The sequence below is a fragment of the Halichoerus grypus genome, chromosome 4, assembly GCF_964656455.1.
Source record: "Halichoerus grypus chromosome 4, mHalGry1.hap1.1, whole genome shotgun sequence".
NCBI lineage: Eukaryota > Metazoa > Chordata > Mammalia > Carnivora > Phocidae > Halichoerus > Halichoerus grypus.
The window spans coordinates 58364644-58379616 of record NC_135715.1 but is presented as its reverse complement, the minus strand read 5'-3'; the positions used below and the strand labels follow the sequence as shown (position 1 = coordinate 58379616).

Here is a 14973-nt window from a genome sequence, read left to right as displayed (position 1 = left end):
TTAAGCAGAACAGAAACATTAGGAAAAAATACATAAGTAACAGGTAGATATAGAGCATCATAAATTGTGGACAGAAGCTCTTTTTCTTTCCCTCTGTTTGCACTTGAACCTCTGACAATGAAGCTCCACAGAGAGTAAGTCACTTTCTACATGTTGGCATGGTGTTTCTTTGAGATCCCATGTCTTCATGTGAAGGCTTTGAGATGCTGACCTGGGAACTGTCTTGTAGTTACAGAATAATGTCTTCCACCATGAGAACACCAACCTCTTCCACCTTAGAACAGTAACCTCAAAGGTTAACTTAGCAAGTCCTGTAGAACTTCCCAGAAAGTTTCACTTGAATTCCATGTTTCGTGGCCAAATTTGTGGCATCCTCAAACCAAAAATCATAATAAAATTCACTATTTTCCATCAGTTCACTCGTAAATGTGATGCCGTAGTCAAGCTGCTGTGAAGATGCCAGACATTTGCTGCTGGGTTCCCCCCCACCCCCCCGCCAAGGCTCTTGTTAAGATAGGACATTTTTAAGAATGACAAATGAAACCAATGCAATAGAAATCTGTTAATGTACCAGAGAGCCAAATGCTTGACCTTCCATAAAGCTACTCCATCCAGCATATGTGTCATTCTTCATACTGTCTCTATATAAAACAAATGCTTGCAAGAGCTCCACTTAAATTTTGAAAGCATCCTATCTGCCTGCCTATTGAGGAAGGCCCATTTCCTTCTGTTACTCTACCTTTTTTCGCTTCTCTGAAAAAAGGCAGACACTACATTGTCAAATCCGAAAAGCAGTGGCAGTGACTGTTGGAGAAAAAAGAACAGTCTTCCCCAGTTGTTCTCAATGCCACAGACAATAAGCCCTGACTTTCCAAGAAGAGCCGAGTGTGTTGATACCTTGGGAATATTCTCTAAAAGCCTGGTGCACAGGGCTTTGATTTTGAGAGGAAACTCACTGTACCTGACCGCATCGCTGCTCCATAAGCAGCCCCGCCGTGTGTGCATATGGCGGCCACCACACATTCTGGACAGAGAGAAAGACTGATCCTAACAAGTGAAAGGTAGTAGGATATGAACTGAGGACAATATGCTAGTTTACATTGACAGGATTACTGCATGCCCGACGGTGCGAACCAAGTACATTGTATTATTATATATTATATATATGTTGCAATGAGTATATAATTGAACATTCTATTGTAATAACGGCAATGCACTAAGTTTTTAAGAAATCAGTCTCTCAGGGCGCCTGGGTGGCTCAGTCGGTTAAGCGTCTGCCTTCGGCTCAGGTCGTGATCCCAGGGTCCTGGGATCGAGCCCCACGTCGGGCTCCCTGCTCCACGGGGAGCCTGCTTCTCCCTCTCCCTTTGCCTCTGCTTGTGCTCTCTCTCGCTATCTCTGTCACTATCTGTCTCTCTCTATCAAATAAATAAATGAAATCTTACAAAAAAAAAAGGAAATCAGTCTCTCTCCTTGCCCAAAATGTATAGTATCCTCCATAAGCACATAGGAACTTTGATCAAGTCCCAGGACATGCCAGGCAGTGTGCTAGGTGATTTGCATACATTAAAATATGAGTTCATTATCCTCCATGGTCTCAGTTGTCATACAGAGTTACAGTTTTTCAGGAGAATCCCCCTTATTGTGAATTAATCAGTCATTTGACTATTTTATTTCATTCAGTCCTTTTTGCAGAAAAAAACCCCAAACCAATAAAGCCTTACAAAATTGTCTATGCATAAACACCCAGGAGCAGGTTATATATAAATTAACTTACTCGATCCAACACATTTTTATTACGCACCATGTTCCAGGAGGTTTGGAATCAGATGCTTATTTCTTCAGTTTTGTGATTTAAAAAACATCAGTGTGGGTTACAATTACCCAGCAGCCGCCGCAGGGAGGTTGTGCACAAGACACAGCAAGATGGGCTGGCTTCTGGACACCCTGCACACGGCAGCCCCAAGGCTGGACCAGCCTAAACCCTGTTGCTCAGCAACCGTTTCCTGTGTAACTTACCATTGTCTGGATCCTGCCCCAATGCTCTGTTGAAAGGCTCTCCGGGTTCTTTCCTTTTGCCATATCCTGTGGCCTTTCCATTGCCCTCATTCTAGGATTACCAGATTTAACAAATCAAAACACAGTGTCCAGTTAAATTTGAATTTCAGATAAATAATGAATGATACTTTTAATATATTAAAGTTATACTAAAAAAAAATCATCGTTGTTCATCCAAAATTCCAGTTGAACTGGGAGTCCTGCATCTCATCTGACAACCTTACTTTATTCTCTTTGTGTCCTCTGTGGTGTGTGACCCTATGGCCTCCAATCCTCCTCAAATTTGGGTTGTCTCATATTTGTCGCTTTTCCTTTTTCTGCTGCTTCTGATTGCTTCAGGGACTTCTGGAGCCTGCGCTGGGACCATCAGTAGTAACCCTAGGCCTCTCCTTTGATCTCTGCAAGCTTTCTCTTTGGTGTGGGCATCGATTCCTATCACTTAGATCAGTGGTTCCCAAAGTTTGTTGCCAGATGAGCGGCAGCACCAGCACCAGCCCCTGGAAAATGGACAGAATTGCACACTCTTAGGCTCCAATCCAGATCTACAGAATCAGGTCTTCTGGAGTGGGGCCCAGCAATCTGTATTTTAATAAGCCCTTCAGTTGTTTCTGATGCAAGCTAAGGTTTGGGAACCATTGATATAAGTGATGACTTCTATGCTCTGGACTCCCAAATCTTTATTATTGGCCTTGATTTCACACCCAAACTTCCCTCTAGCATTTCAAATTGGAGTGTTCTGTGGAATGTTAATATATGAAAGAAAAGGCAAAAATAAGCTGGTCAAATGGGGTTTACATGGTATTGCAGCATATCTTAAAGGTATTTGACTATCGGGACTTCCTTCCAGGAGGTTGTGGAAAAACAACAGATGGATGGCTTCAGTGCAAACAGAGCAATCAAAATGGACTTCATTATCGTCCCCTGCTAAATCACCTCTACCTCTGACAACCTGTTTCTTTCACAGAGCCCCAATGTTCTCCTAGTTAAGTAGGCTTAAAATATTGGAGGTAAGACCCTTCTTGTATCCAATCAGCCTCTGAGTTTTAGGGACTCAGTCATGATAGTGTTGGAAGGTAGGAGACCAAGAGTGACTCTCAAGGGTCAAACAAGCTGTTGTTGTGGCTTATCAGAATCAAGGCTCAGGAGGCACCTCTTCACTGGGACCTGGAGAACAGCCCATCCACCCCAAAGGCAATTCTGGCTGATCTCAACACCAAGCACCCAGCAGAAATCCGAGGCGACAGGTAGACAGCTCCAGGGCTACCCACAGAGCCACAGTGACATGAGGTCAAGGAATTAGGGATAGAACCCAAGACCCCAGGGGCACCTGGGTGGCTCAGTCAGTTAAGTGTCTGCCTTTGGTTCAGGTCATGATCCCAGCATCCTGGGATCAAGCCCTGCATTGGGTCCTCTGCTCAGCGGGGAGTCTGCTTGTCCCTGTCCCTCTGCCACTCCCCCCCACTTGTGCATGTTCTCTCTCTCTTTCTCTCTTTCAAATAAATAAATAAATAAATAAAATCTTAAAAAAAAAAAAAAAAAGAACTCAAGACCCCAAGAGGGCCATGAAGAGCTGAGAAGGCCTGTCCTGGAGGAACTGAGGAAGAGGGCAAGGAACCAGACCAGGTATTGAGGTCAAAGGAAAACAACATGCTTTGAAGAGCTGAAGACCTGGTGGAGGCGGGGTTACTGAGATGAGTAGCCATGGAGAGGCTGGGGCCAGCCTGGCCTGCAGCGAGGAGGATGTCAGCATTGATGGTGGCTGGGCCACACCCACAGGGAGAGGCTCAGGGGACTGAAGGGCTCAGGTACCAGGGAGTTGCTACTGGACCACAGTCGTGAGTTTCTGCCAGAACATAAAAGACTTCCATATGAGTCCATCACCAAACCCAACTTTAGTATCTTTATTCACTATCTTTGTATCTCTTCCTTTATCCTGGGGTAAATACAGGAAAAGGATGGAAAAGGGCGGGAAGGGGAAGTGGGATAGGGTGAGAATGGAAAAGACTGCTGTAAGGGAGATCTTATTGATGATTCACAGTCTTGTCTGCACATCAGAACCACCTGGAGAGCTTTCAGAGCTACATCTGCGTCCAATCCTCAGAGATCCTGATGCTACGGTTCAAATCTCCGGATCAATGCCACTCGAATTTTAATGTGCATTGGAATCACCTGAGGATCTTGTTAAAATGGAGAGTCTGATTTAGCAGGTTTGGTGTGGGGCCTGAAAATCGGCATTTCAACAAGATCCCAAGTGATGCTGATACCACCGGTCTGTGGATCACATTTTCTGTAGCACAATCTAGAGCAGAGCTGCTCTGAGGGTGGTCCCTAGACCACCAGAATCAGTATCGCCTGGGAACTTGAGAGAAATGCAAGTTCTCGGGCCCCACCCCAGACCCACTGAATCGGAAACTGGGGGTGGAGCCCAGTCCCCTGTGCTCGAACACACCTCTGGTGATTCTGACGCAGGCTGAAGTTTGAGAACCACTCTTGTAGAGAATCTGACCGGCCAATGGGAAGGGAGCTGATATTCGCTCTAAGGACAAAGTAATGAATTATCGTTCAAGTAAGACAGAAACAAAGATCAGGTTTTATTCTATTTACGTTACAGTTACGAACAAGTATAACCATTATAATAAAATAATCTCTCTCTCTCTCTTTTTTTTTTAATCCCCATATCATCACAAGTAGTAGAAATTCTTAGGGACATTTTCGGGACGAGCACACTCCCTGCAAAGACGGGAGAAAGGAAACGTCAAACCGTGGCCTTCCGAGCTGCCCGCGGGGCGGAGCTGGTACGGGCGCCGGAAGCTCAGGCGGCAGCGCCTGGTCTGGGGCTTGAGAACCGGCGAAGGGATGCTGGCCGCTCCGAGGCCACGATGCTGCTGGGGCTCCTGGCCACCAGAGGTGCTGCCCCTGGTAATGTCACTGCTCCGGTGTCACGCTCTGCCCCACAAGTGCGCTACGCCTGGGTGACAGTCAGTAACTGCTCCCAACTGGCCTCCCAGGCTCAGCCTCCCCCAGCCGTGCCCGGTCTGTTCTGCGGGCTCCAGCCCCTGGGGACATCAGTGCCCTCCGTCCCCCCCCCCCCCCCCCCGTCCCTCGGAGGCCCCTCCTCGACTCCCTTCAGCCCTTGCGCTGCTGTTTTGCATCTTCCCTTGTGTTGTCTGGTAGCTCAGATCACACATCGCAGCCATCTGTCCATCTCTGTCCCTCACCGGGGTGCGGATCCCTGTCCCCTCCCTTGCGGCCGGTGTTCAACACACGTTGTCTCCCTGGGCAGGAGATGCCAAGGGGAATAAGACACGGTTTGTCTTCAAACCCTGGGAACCAGCCGCCTGCCAGGGAACATGCTGGGTGCTGTGAGAGAGATTCACACAAAGCCTCGCGCCGCGGCCCGTGCACACTCGGCTCTCCTGGTCCGCCTGGCACTTTTTAGCCCTTATTTACACAGGCGTCCGTTATTCCTTAAAAAGTGTGGGTTGTTTCCCTAAGAAGGGGACAGGTAGAGTCTGTCTCTGTCACTTCCTTATAGCTTACGCAGAGCAGGGGACACGCTGAGCGCCAGGCCACAAAGCATGGACAGATGCTCCCGCGCTCCCAGGACAGGATGCTGACTTCGGAAGGCGGCTCAGAGCCGATCCCATCTACGTAATATTTAAGAATTCAGAATCTTCGGCAAGTTGGCTCACGGGGCGCCTGGGTGGTTCAGTCGGTTGGGCATCTGACTTCAGCTCAGGTCAGGATCTCAGGGTCCTGGGATCGAGCCCCGCATCGGGCTCCCTGCTCAACAGGGAGCCTGCTTCTCCCTCTCCCTCTTCTGCTCCCCCTGCTTGTGCTCTCTCTCTCTCTGTGTCAAATAAATACATTTTTTAAAAAAAGTTGGCTCACAATGAAAAACTGCCTCGTGTCTATGTTTAAGAAAAGTCTTTTCAAAGCTCCCCTTAAAACACTCGACCTGCACAACCATGAACACTTATGTCCCCAACGCTTTCACATGCTGGTGAGCGTTACTGTTACAGGAGTAGAAATGGTCAGGAGGGGACGTGTTCAAACATTAAACATGTTGCCCTCTCATGTCCCATTGAGGGCTTGTGCAGGGGACTCTAGGTTCCCAGGAGGTGTTGTGCAATAGCTTCTTTGAACATTTCTTCAGAAGTGGAAATGTCACATATGGAAAAGGGAGGAATGTATGTCTCTGTGAGTAACACCACCGTGATATTCTGCACGCCCATCTGATGTAGGTGATTTTATTACCCTGTGAGTGAAATCTGGGTTAGTCTGGATGACACGATCACACATTTCAAACAAGATAGTGCCATTAGAAAGGAGATTGACTTGGATGCCATGACATGGACTTATCTTTCTAGCGTGTTCGGTCATACACTTAGCCTTCGCTTGGTAAATATTTGCCATGTGAATGAATGAAACACAAACCCTTCCCCAAGGCTGATGCCTCACCTAACAAAAGCATTTTGGTCTGCAGACAGCAGAGAGGGTTCAAGAGAACCTTGCAGGGACGCCAGCATGTGGAGGGTGTGGGGAGTGGCCCTGGGGAACAGCCTTGATGACACCACCCCTGGGGAGGGGGGGGGGGCCCAGGACCGAAAACCACACTCTCCAATGATCCCTGACCAGCCACCCTGGGTCTTCCGAGGAACCCCCCTCTTGTTACAGAAGGACACTCTCTGCTGGGGTAGAGAACAATTTTAGATCTGAGAACAATTTTTCAAATATTCTTGACCACGACCCACAGTAAGAACACATTTTATTTTGTGAACCAGGAAAGACACGGGCTAATATATAGTTGAAACAAGTTTTACAACATAACAGTTCCCCTTACCACACGTGAAGGCCTGGTTTCTCTATTCTGTTCTTGCCCCACTCCTTCCCGTTACAAAAAAAAAAAAAAAAAGTGACAGAGTCCACTGATTTCACAGTCCATTAATGAGTGAGGCCAGCACTTCAGAAACAACTGCACAGTGACCTGCAGGAGGGATGGGCTTCAGACCCTCCGCCTCAGGCACCCAGTGGTGAAGGAAGGGGGATCCTCCCCACTCCCACACACCTGGGAACACACTTAGGTCACAGGGAAGTGGGATATAAATCCCTCTCTTCTGGAATCTCACCGAAAAAGCTCAAAGGAGAGGTCTTTGCTTCTATAGCTCTATTACACTTAAGATATCAGTAAGGTTCTTTTTTTTTTTAAGATTTTATTTATTTGAGAGAGAGAGAATGAGAGAGAGCACATGAGAGGGGGGAGGGTCAGAGGGAGAAGCAGACTCCCTGCCGAGCAGGGAGCCTGATGCGGGACTCGATCCAGGGACTCCAGGATCATGACCTGAGCCGAAGGCAGTCGCCAAACCAACTGAGCCACCCAGGCGCCCCATCAGTAAGGTTCTTAACCATGACCTTCCATAGGGGACAGGCCTCATCTGACTGCCCCACAGACGAACCCCCACGAGCAGAGACACTGTGTGCGGCATCAGCTCCAGCACACCCCTACGAAGGGCCACCAAGCCGAGGAGTGGCCGGGGCACAAGGCTGGCACGTCCCCCCTGTGCGAACCCTGCTGGCTCCAACAGTGTTCCTCAGTCCACCAGGTTTCAAAGAGTTCTTGAGGAGGGAGGATGGGGAGATTGTTCTGGGACAAAAGAAGTCAAGGAAAGCTGGGTGCGACAACTTGGGGCCTCTGATGTGATATGTGCTGTGGTGACTCCACAGAGTCCTTTTTTTTTTTTTATTTATTTGACAGAGGGAGGCACAGCGAGAGAGGGAACACAAGCAGGGCGAGTGGGAGAGGGAGAAGCAGGCTTCCCGCTGAGCAGAGAGCCCGATGCAGGGCTCGATCCCAGGACCCTGGGACAATGACCTGAGCCGAAGGCAGACGCTTAACGACTGAGCCACCCAGGCGCCCCCTCCACAGAGTCCTTTTTGCGAGTAATCACCAAACACCTGCCATGTACAGTCTGGGGACGGCCGCCCCAAGCGGCCACTATCTGCTTGTCCCTCCACTTGGCAGAGACACAATGCAGACGAAAGACTTCTCTGCTGTCCCAGTTGAGGGCAGGACCAGGGTGTCAGGACCATGAAGGCATGGGGACCTGAAGGCATCACTGTATTTGGTTGGTCAGTGTAAAAGTGACAGACCTTTGTCAGCACGCTGAGTGGACTCTATGGATTCACCGTCTGTAGTTTACAAGAGACTCTGTGCCCTGCCTGCCTGCAGGGGGCGCCATTCTTACAGACGGTGGAGTCAATGAGGCCCTTTGGGGGGCGGGCAGTAGCCCTCTGAAAACAGGACTGTGTTTTAAACTGTAAAACACAAAACAGGGATAGAGTTGTTGGTCAGAAAGTCGGACACATTCTCTTTCAGCCCTGACTACATCCATTGACTCCTGTGTTTTGCAGTAAGAGCAGCGTCTCATGGCGGGAATGGGTAAGATCTAAAGACTGGCGCTCAGACTCACACCCACCCTGGGACGTCGAAGACTCGATTCCGTCACCAGTAAAACAGGAATGATGGTAATACGTATCCCACCAAGCTGAGGCAAATAAGGCACAATAACGATCTTTATAAATGTCATTAGCAGTCACTTTGCAGGGAAGCCAAGCCCTGCAGTTGCTCCCTGCCCTCAGGCTTCGGTGCCCGGGGCGCTGCATTGAAGCCACGGCACTGGGCAAGCCTGGGGGGCAGTCTCGGGGACAAGTGGGCGGCAACACACTTGCTGATGCACAGCAGTTCCAAAAGACGGTATTGTCCCTCAACTCTATGATTTGTTCTCAGCCAGGAGTGAGGTGGGACCCCTGAATGTTGGCCTTTACTCACAATTCCTTTCATTTGCTTCTAAAAAATTCTGCTACCTTATGTAGGCATTAAATAATTTCTTGAATAAAAGCTCTAATTATCCTGGGCTCCTTGTATATGCACCATTACATGTATATCCAGAACATGAAAATACAAATACACCCCTGATCTCAGAGGAGACAAGTCTCATGACAGCATCTCTCTGTATGACTTATTAACCAGAAAATGAGCAATCGTATTTCCAAAGTCTAGGAGAACGAAAACTTAGAAAACCTCCCCAGAGCACATTTTGTGTTGTGGGATTTCCGGAGGCTGAAATCAACGTCCTTGAGGGGTATGCCGGGAGGTGGTTAAATTGCGTAGCTTGGTTTAAAAAAGGAAAAAACAATCATGCTGACAAAGTGGCCGATCAATTTGCAAAATGCTGGCCACTCTTCCCAATTCTTCCTAATGGCATCAGTTGCCCACTTGCAGTCCTTCTTTCCCTATAGACCTGTTTTCCCTGAAGTCCCCGCGTTGTGGGAGGCAGCCACTTGCTTGGCCATGCTGGTCGACGACGTCTGTACTTTGGTGCTCTGCTCTGTGTAGCCGGCAGTGTCTCCTCCTGCGTCCCCCTCCATGTCCCTGCTTCTGCAGAAACTTCTCTGTCTGGACTGCCTGGCCAGCAGCAGGTTCCAGGCCGCTGTTCTGTACTTCTTTGAAATGAGGTTGTAGAGGATCGGGTTGATGGACGCACTCAGATAGAAAAGTTGCAAAGCAACAATGTTAAAGTACTGAGAGAAGTTCATCATCCGAGAATCTTCTGTATTTATGTAAATGATCCTGCCCACGTGAAAAGGCAACCAGCAAACTACAAATGCCAGAACCACCACCACTGTAAAACAAGACACAGGCACCAGAGTTAGCTAAAGCATCCGAAAACAAATAAGCCTCCCCGCCCCCCCCCCCCCCCCCCCGCCGAGAAACCATCCGAAATAATAAGTAACAGCAAACAAATTAAATAAACTTTTACCTAGCTGATTCCCACCCCAGGACAACTACCAGGCTGCAAACAGCATCGACATTTGCTTTAAAACTGCATATATGCGTTATCACGGCTGGACATAAACCAGAAGGAGAAATTTCTACTAACAAGCTGTTCTGGCAGGCTTCCTTCCACAAACCTATTTCAGAGACACGTTCTCTGTATTGCTGAAAAGAATTCTGCAACAGGTCTGCACAATTTTTTGTTTTGATATGGGCATGGTTCACTTCAGCCTGCAGGATAACTTAACATTAAGTTTTTTTTAAAAAAAGAATTTAGCTTAATGCGCTCTACCCCATGTTCTCAAAGGTACTATGAGTAATTCACATCTGTGGCATCTAACAGAGACAGGTGGTTGGTTTCCCCATCCTGGATCAGCCCGGCTCACGGATCCAGCGGCTTAGCGGACCCAGGCATCCCACCAAATACCACACTCCTCGGGGGCGCCCTGGGGTTACCCAGAACTATCAGAGGACTGGAGATGGTTTTCTCTGGAGACGGGCAGGGCCGGCAGGTGGAGGCTGGAGCAAAATGACACAAGGAATTGTAGCTAGAAGAGGCGTTGGGAGACGAGGGGAAGGGGACGCTGCCTGGACCGCGGGCTGGCGTGTTTGGAACAGAGGGGGCGCCACTTACGCAGGACGCGGACCGTCTGCCGGTGGCCCTTCTCGCGCCCGGAGGCGGCCGGGCCTCGCAGCGGGCCCCGGCTCCTCCACAGCTCCCGCCCGATGAGCCCGTAGAGGACGCTGAGGCACAGAAAGGGCAGGAAGAAGTAGGCGGTGGTGACCCACAGCATGACGCGCAGCGCGCCCATCTGAGACGGGCTCGGCCGGCACTCGCGACTGAACAGCGCCGCGGCGGCCGCGGCCTCCGCGGCCTCGGGCCCCGACGGCGGGGACGGGGACGGCGACGGCGGCGGCCAGGTGCGGGGCGAGGGGGTGAACGGCGCGCTGCCGTTAAGGTCCGGGACCGCGTCGATGCCGGGGTCCTGCTCGACGCCCACCAGAAAGAAGAAGGGCCCTGCGGAGAGCAGCGCCACGGCCCAGAGCGCCGCGATGAGTGCGCGGACGCGGCGCCGGGTGACCAGGACGCGGGCGCGGAGCGGGCGGCAGATGGCGAGGTAGCGCTCGACGCTGAGCGCCGTCATGTGCAGCAGCGTAGCGTAGGTGCAGCCCTCGCCCACGTAGAGCGAGAGGCGGCAGAGCAGCTGCCCGAACACCCAGGGCCGCGAGCGCCAGAGGCGGTACAGGTCGAAGGGGAGCCCGAGCAGGATGAGCAGGTCGGACACGGCCATGCTGCCCAGGTACAGGTTGGTGGTGGTCCGCATGTCCCGGTAGCGCCCGATCAGCAGCACCGTCACCACGTTGCCGCTCACCCCGACGGCGAACAGACCGAGGCACACGGCGGTCACCGGCACCAGCGCCCCCAGGGGGAAGGGCGAGCAGAGGCGCTCGTCACAGGGCAGCGGGGCGCCCTCCGCGCCGTCGCTGCGGTTCCAGGGGCTGCCCATGGACGCGCCGCGCCGGGCGGACGCGAGGACCCACGCTCGGCGCCCGTCCGCGCCGCCGCACCCCCGGCTGGCCCCGGGGGCCGAGCGCAGGGCCCGGAGGGCGACGCGCTTCCTCGGGCAGCCCGCGCGCAGCGGCTCACCGGCCCCCGGCCGCACCGCCCGAGCTCTGCGGCGCCGCGCGCGAGGACGGAGTCTGCGGGGTCCGTTTTGAGGCCCTCCCACGCGGGCGGCGCGCAGTCTCCGCCCCCGGCCTCCGCCCGCCACAGGCCCGCCCCACTCCGCGCCACTCCCGCGCCCTCTCCTCGGCCCGTCGCGTGCCAGGGAGCTTCCCTCCCCGCTAACTGGAACACGGGAGGCGGCCGCGGCGCACGAGTCCTGCCCCGTCCAGGGAAGCGGTTGCCAAACCCCGGTGAGGTGGGTTGCTGACCCCAGCGGAGCGCGGGCGCTCCGGCCACTCGAGTACAGAGGGGGACCTTCTCAGGGACCTCGGCCTGTGGCTGTGTCCAGGCGCTTAGGAAAGGCTGCCTCCGTAGTAACAGGAGAGGAGTTCAGACCCCGGGTTCTAGTTATGACTCTACAACCAAGTGATCTTAGACCAGTCCCAGCCTCGCGCAGCCCGGGTCTCCTCTTCTGTAAGTTTTCAAGTAGGAGTGGAGGGACTTGAGCAGATAATTTCAGCCATCCCTTAAAACCCTGAAATCGGTGGGCATGACCGTGTCTACTGGTTTTAAAGAACAAGGGTGAAGTATGCACGTGTGTATTTGCGGGCTTACGTGTGTTGCATTGTTCCTATGTACAAAATATTTTATGAACAAAAAAGCAGAGTATTTGCCAACACTAGGAAGAACTAAAATTCTGGGGAAAAGACTAAAACTGATTTATGAGTCAGTTCATTGCGGTCTTAATGACAATAGATGACCCTTACTGAGTGCTTAGGGCATGTTTGGCCCTTTGCTTTCCATTTAATACTCATGTCCTTGGGAGCTCATTTTACCCCTGAGCAAAGTGGGACTCGCTTGTGATTTTGCCTCCTGATAAAATACACACCACACACACAGGAGTCTTGCAATGCCTCCGTCTCCCTGTGGATGAGCTGGTCCTCCAGGGCATCTCAGGCATCGACTCCTGCCGGCGTCCGTCACACAGTATCATTGCCAGGACCTGCCAGCCCTCCTGCATCTCAGCCTCAGTCATCCCCTTTCTGACCTCCACCCCTGGCTTTCTAGCTCACTTTCTCTAATGCCTCAACTCCTGCAATCCTCCACCCACCCTGGGACCTCAGATAGGTTGCTCCTCCTACCTTTTCCTTGTCCCTCACCTGCCTCAAGTCCTCACCTCCCTACTTGACCCAATTTACACTCCCAATAAGCAATCCTAATCACTCCCAGGCAAACACCCTCAATCCTGTGCTCTTTTCTCTGTTGTCATACCGGTCCCCTTGACAAGGACATAACCACACCCCTGGTTAAGTCGAATCTTCTGCCTACTCCGTGCACCCTCCCAAATAGCTGTTGAGTTGTTTCACCTGAAATTCACCACCTCTGGCGTGGCTCTTCATTTTTCCTTGGCTATCCTCATACTTATCTATTCCATCCACTCTCCCACCCTCCAGACCACTCTTTTGTGCATCTTCTTCTCTCCCACCCGCCTCCTCTCATTCCCCCGCCCCCCCCCCCCCCCCCCCCCCCCCCCCCCCCCCGGTGCAGATGAATGAGTAGGTGGGACTTGTACCTGAAGTCAGCTCTGCCCCTTCTTCCTTCACCTCCTCAAGGACCTCACTCTAGCAATTCTCTCTTGCATCTTCAGAATTTCTTCCTCTTCTGGATCATTCTCATGTATCCAGCAAAACTCCTTAAAAGAGTGTGTATATTCAGCGTCTCCACTTTTTCTCTCTCCCTCCCTCTACCCCCAAACAAAGAAAATGCAATTTCGTCATCTATTGTTGATCTGATTTTCCCTTGAGCGTTCACTGGCTGGGGAGCAAGAGAAAATTAGCCTGAATAAAGCCTAGTCCAGTTGGAAGAACGGAACCATGCCTCTGTGTGGTGTTCCGTTCTGGATAGCATGCTTATCTTATCCCACAACCTCCTCTTCCTTCCCCGCTTTTCCCTAGGGGAGTCCAGGTGTTTGGGAGGGGAGGTCAGGGAGCTTGAAGGTCCTTATGAAATAAAACGGAGGGGGTCACCTAGCTTCGTGTGGGATCTTGGGGTGCCCAGGGTTGGCATTTGCCACATTCCAGTTCGGTGCCCCCTTCTTGCCTGGCCACCAGGTGCTCTGCTAATCCCAGAGGAGAGGTCTGTGGTTAGTGAATTTGTGGTCCCTTTTTTTGACTCAAGGGATGCTCGCTGGAGTACCTGACACCTTCCCCTTGGCTCTCACGGCTGCAGTCCCTGAGGTTCTTCCCTTTTTTCCATTCTGCCCCAGAGCTTGGTCTACCCATCGTCTGCTGAAGGCTCCTTGCTCCTTTCCCCACCCACCATGGCGGCCCGCGCCATGCAGGCTCACAAGGGCTACTACACCGTCTCCTACTATTCTGTATACTCGTCCTCCATTCACACACTCCTCTTCTTTGTTGTATTCTCTCTACACTGCTTGTTACCAACTGCTCTACTATTTAATCTACTTAACTCTTTGTTTGTTATCTGCCCTGCCCCTTCCGCTCGCGACATCCTGTGGTCCAGAAGGCTGGGCTGTGATCTATTGTGTGCTGTGCTCTTTCCCTAGTGTCTGGATCAGTACCTGGTACAAAGTGAGAATTTAATAAATATTTGTTAACTCAGGGAACGGATAAGCTTCTGCAGAACCAGGTACCATTATTTTCTTTACAATTCCCAGTGACTGAGAACAGTACTTTGATTATAGTGGGCGTTCAGCAAGTGTTTGTTGATATTCAGGTTCCAGATAGGATACTGATATGGAGAGATGGGTTCGCCCCAGGCTTTTTCCACATCATGATGCTGCAACTCAAGCAGGACTTGGTCTGTCAGGCAGATCTGAATCCTTATTATAATGGCTTGGCGGTCCGTGTTTTAGGAAGAAATGGGATGAGCTATCTGGAGAATGACTAAATCTGCTTTCTCCTTTGTATTTCTAAGGTTATCCACCAGCTTACTGACTTCATACTTCATCTGATGGGAGGAAGAGGACGTCATCAGGGGTGTGGACACCTCTCCCCTCTCCCTTATGGGTGTGTCTGCGCCTGGTACTTGTGTGGGGTGAGAGCGAGGCCAGATCTGGCCCTGCTATGGCTCTGTGTCCCTGGAAGCAAGAGATTAATATCATCGATAGGCCCTTGGCCCTTGGCTGGAGGCCTCATAGGTTGGCTTTTTGGCGGGCTGGGATGTCCTGACTAAAAATAAAGCGAACGCTGGTAGTGTGCAAGGTGCTGTTCCAAGTATTTGCATATTTTAACTCATTTATTCTTCAATAACTGCATTATCAGGTGGGTCCTTTCCGTACACCCATTTTATTTTATTTTTATTTTTTTTAAAAGATTTTATTTATTTATTTGAGAGAGAGAGAATGAGAGACAGAGAGCATGAGAGGGAAGAGGGTCAGAGGGAGAAGCAGACT

General features: G+C 51.1%; 1 protein-coding gene across 1 annotated transcript; it reads right to left on the bottom strand.

Annotated features, from left to right (window-relative positions):
- Nucleotides 1-6920: 6920 nt before the first annotated feature.
- On the bottom strand, nt 6921-11614 carry MLNR (motilin receptor). Its single transcript, XM_036104571.2, has 2 exons — nt 10527-11614; nt 6921-9740 (listed from the first exon to the last, which is right to left on the bottom strand). Exons 1-2 carry the CDS (start codon nt 11398-11400, stop codon nt 9352-9354), a joined length of 1263 nt encoding a protein of 420 aa, XP_035960464.2. The 5' UTR covers nt 11401-11614; the 3' UTR covers nt 6921-9351.
- Between the last annotated feature and the right edge of the window lie 3359 nt (nt 11615-14973).

Excerpts from the sequence above, each read along its gene's own strand:
- MLNR (XM_036104571.2), bottom strand. The coding sequence starts at position 11,400 with ATGGGCAGCCCCTGGAACCGCAGCGACGGCGCGGAGGGCGCCCCGCTG. Across the intron at positions 9,741-10,526 it reads GCAGACGGTCCGCGTCCTGC|TGGTGGTGGTTCTGGCATTT; the intron begins GTAAGTGGCGCC and ends CTTGTTTTACAG.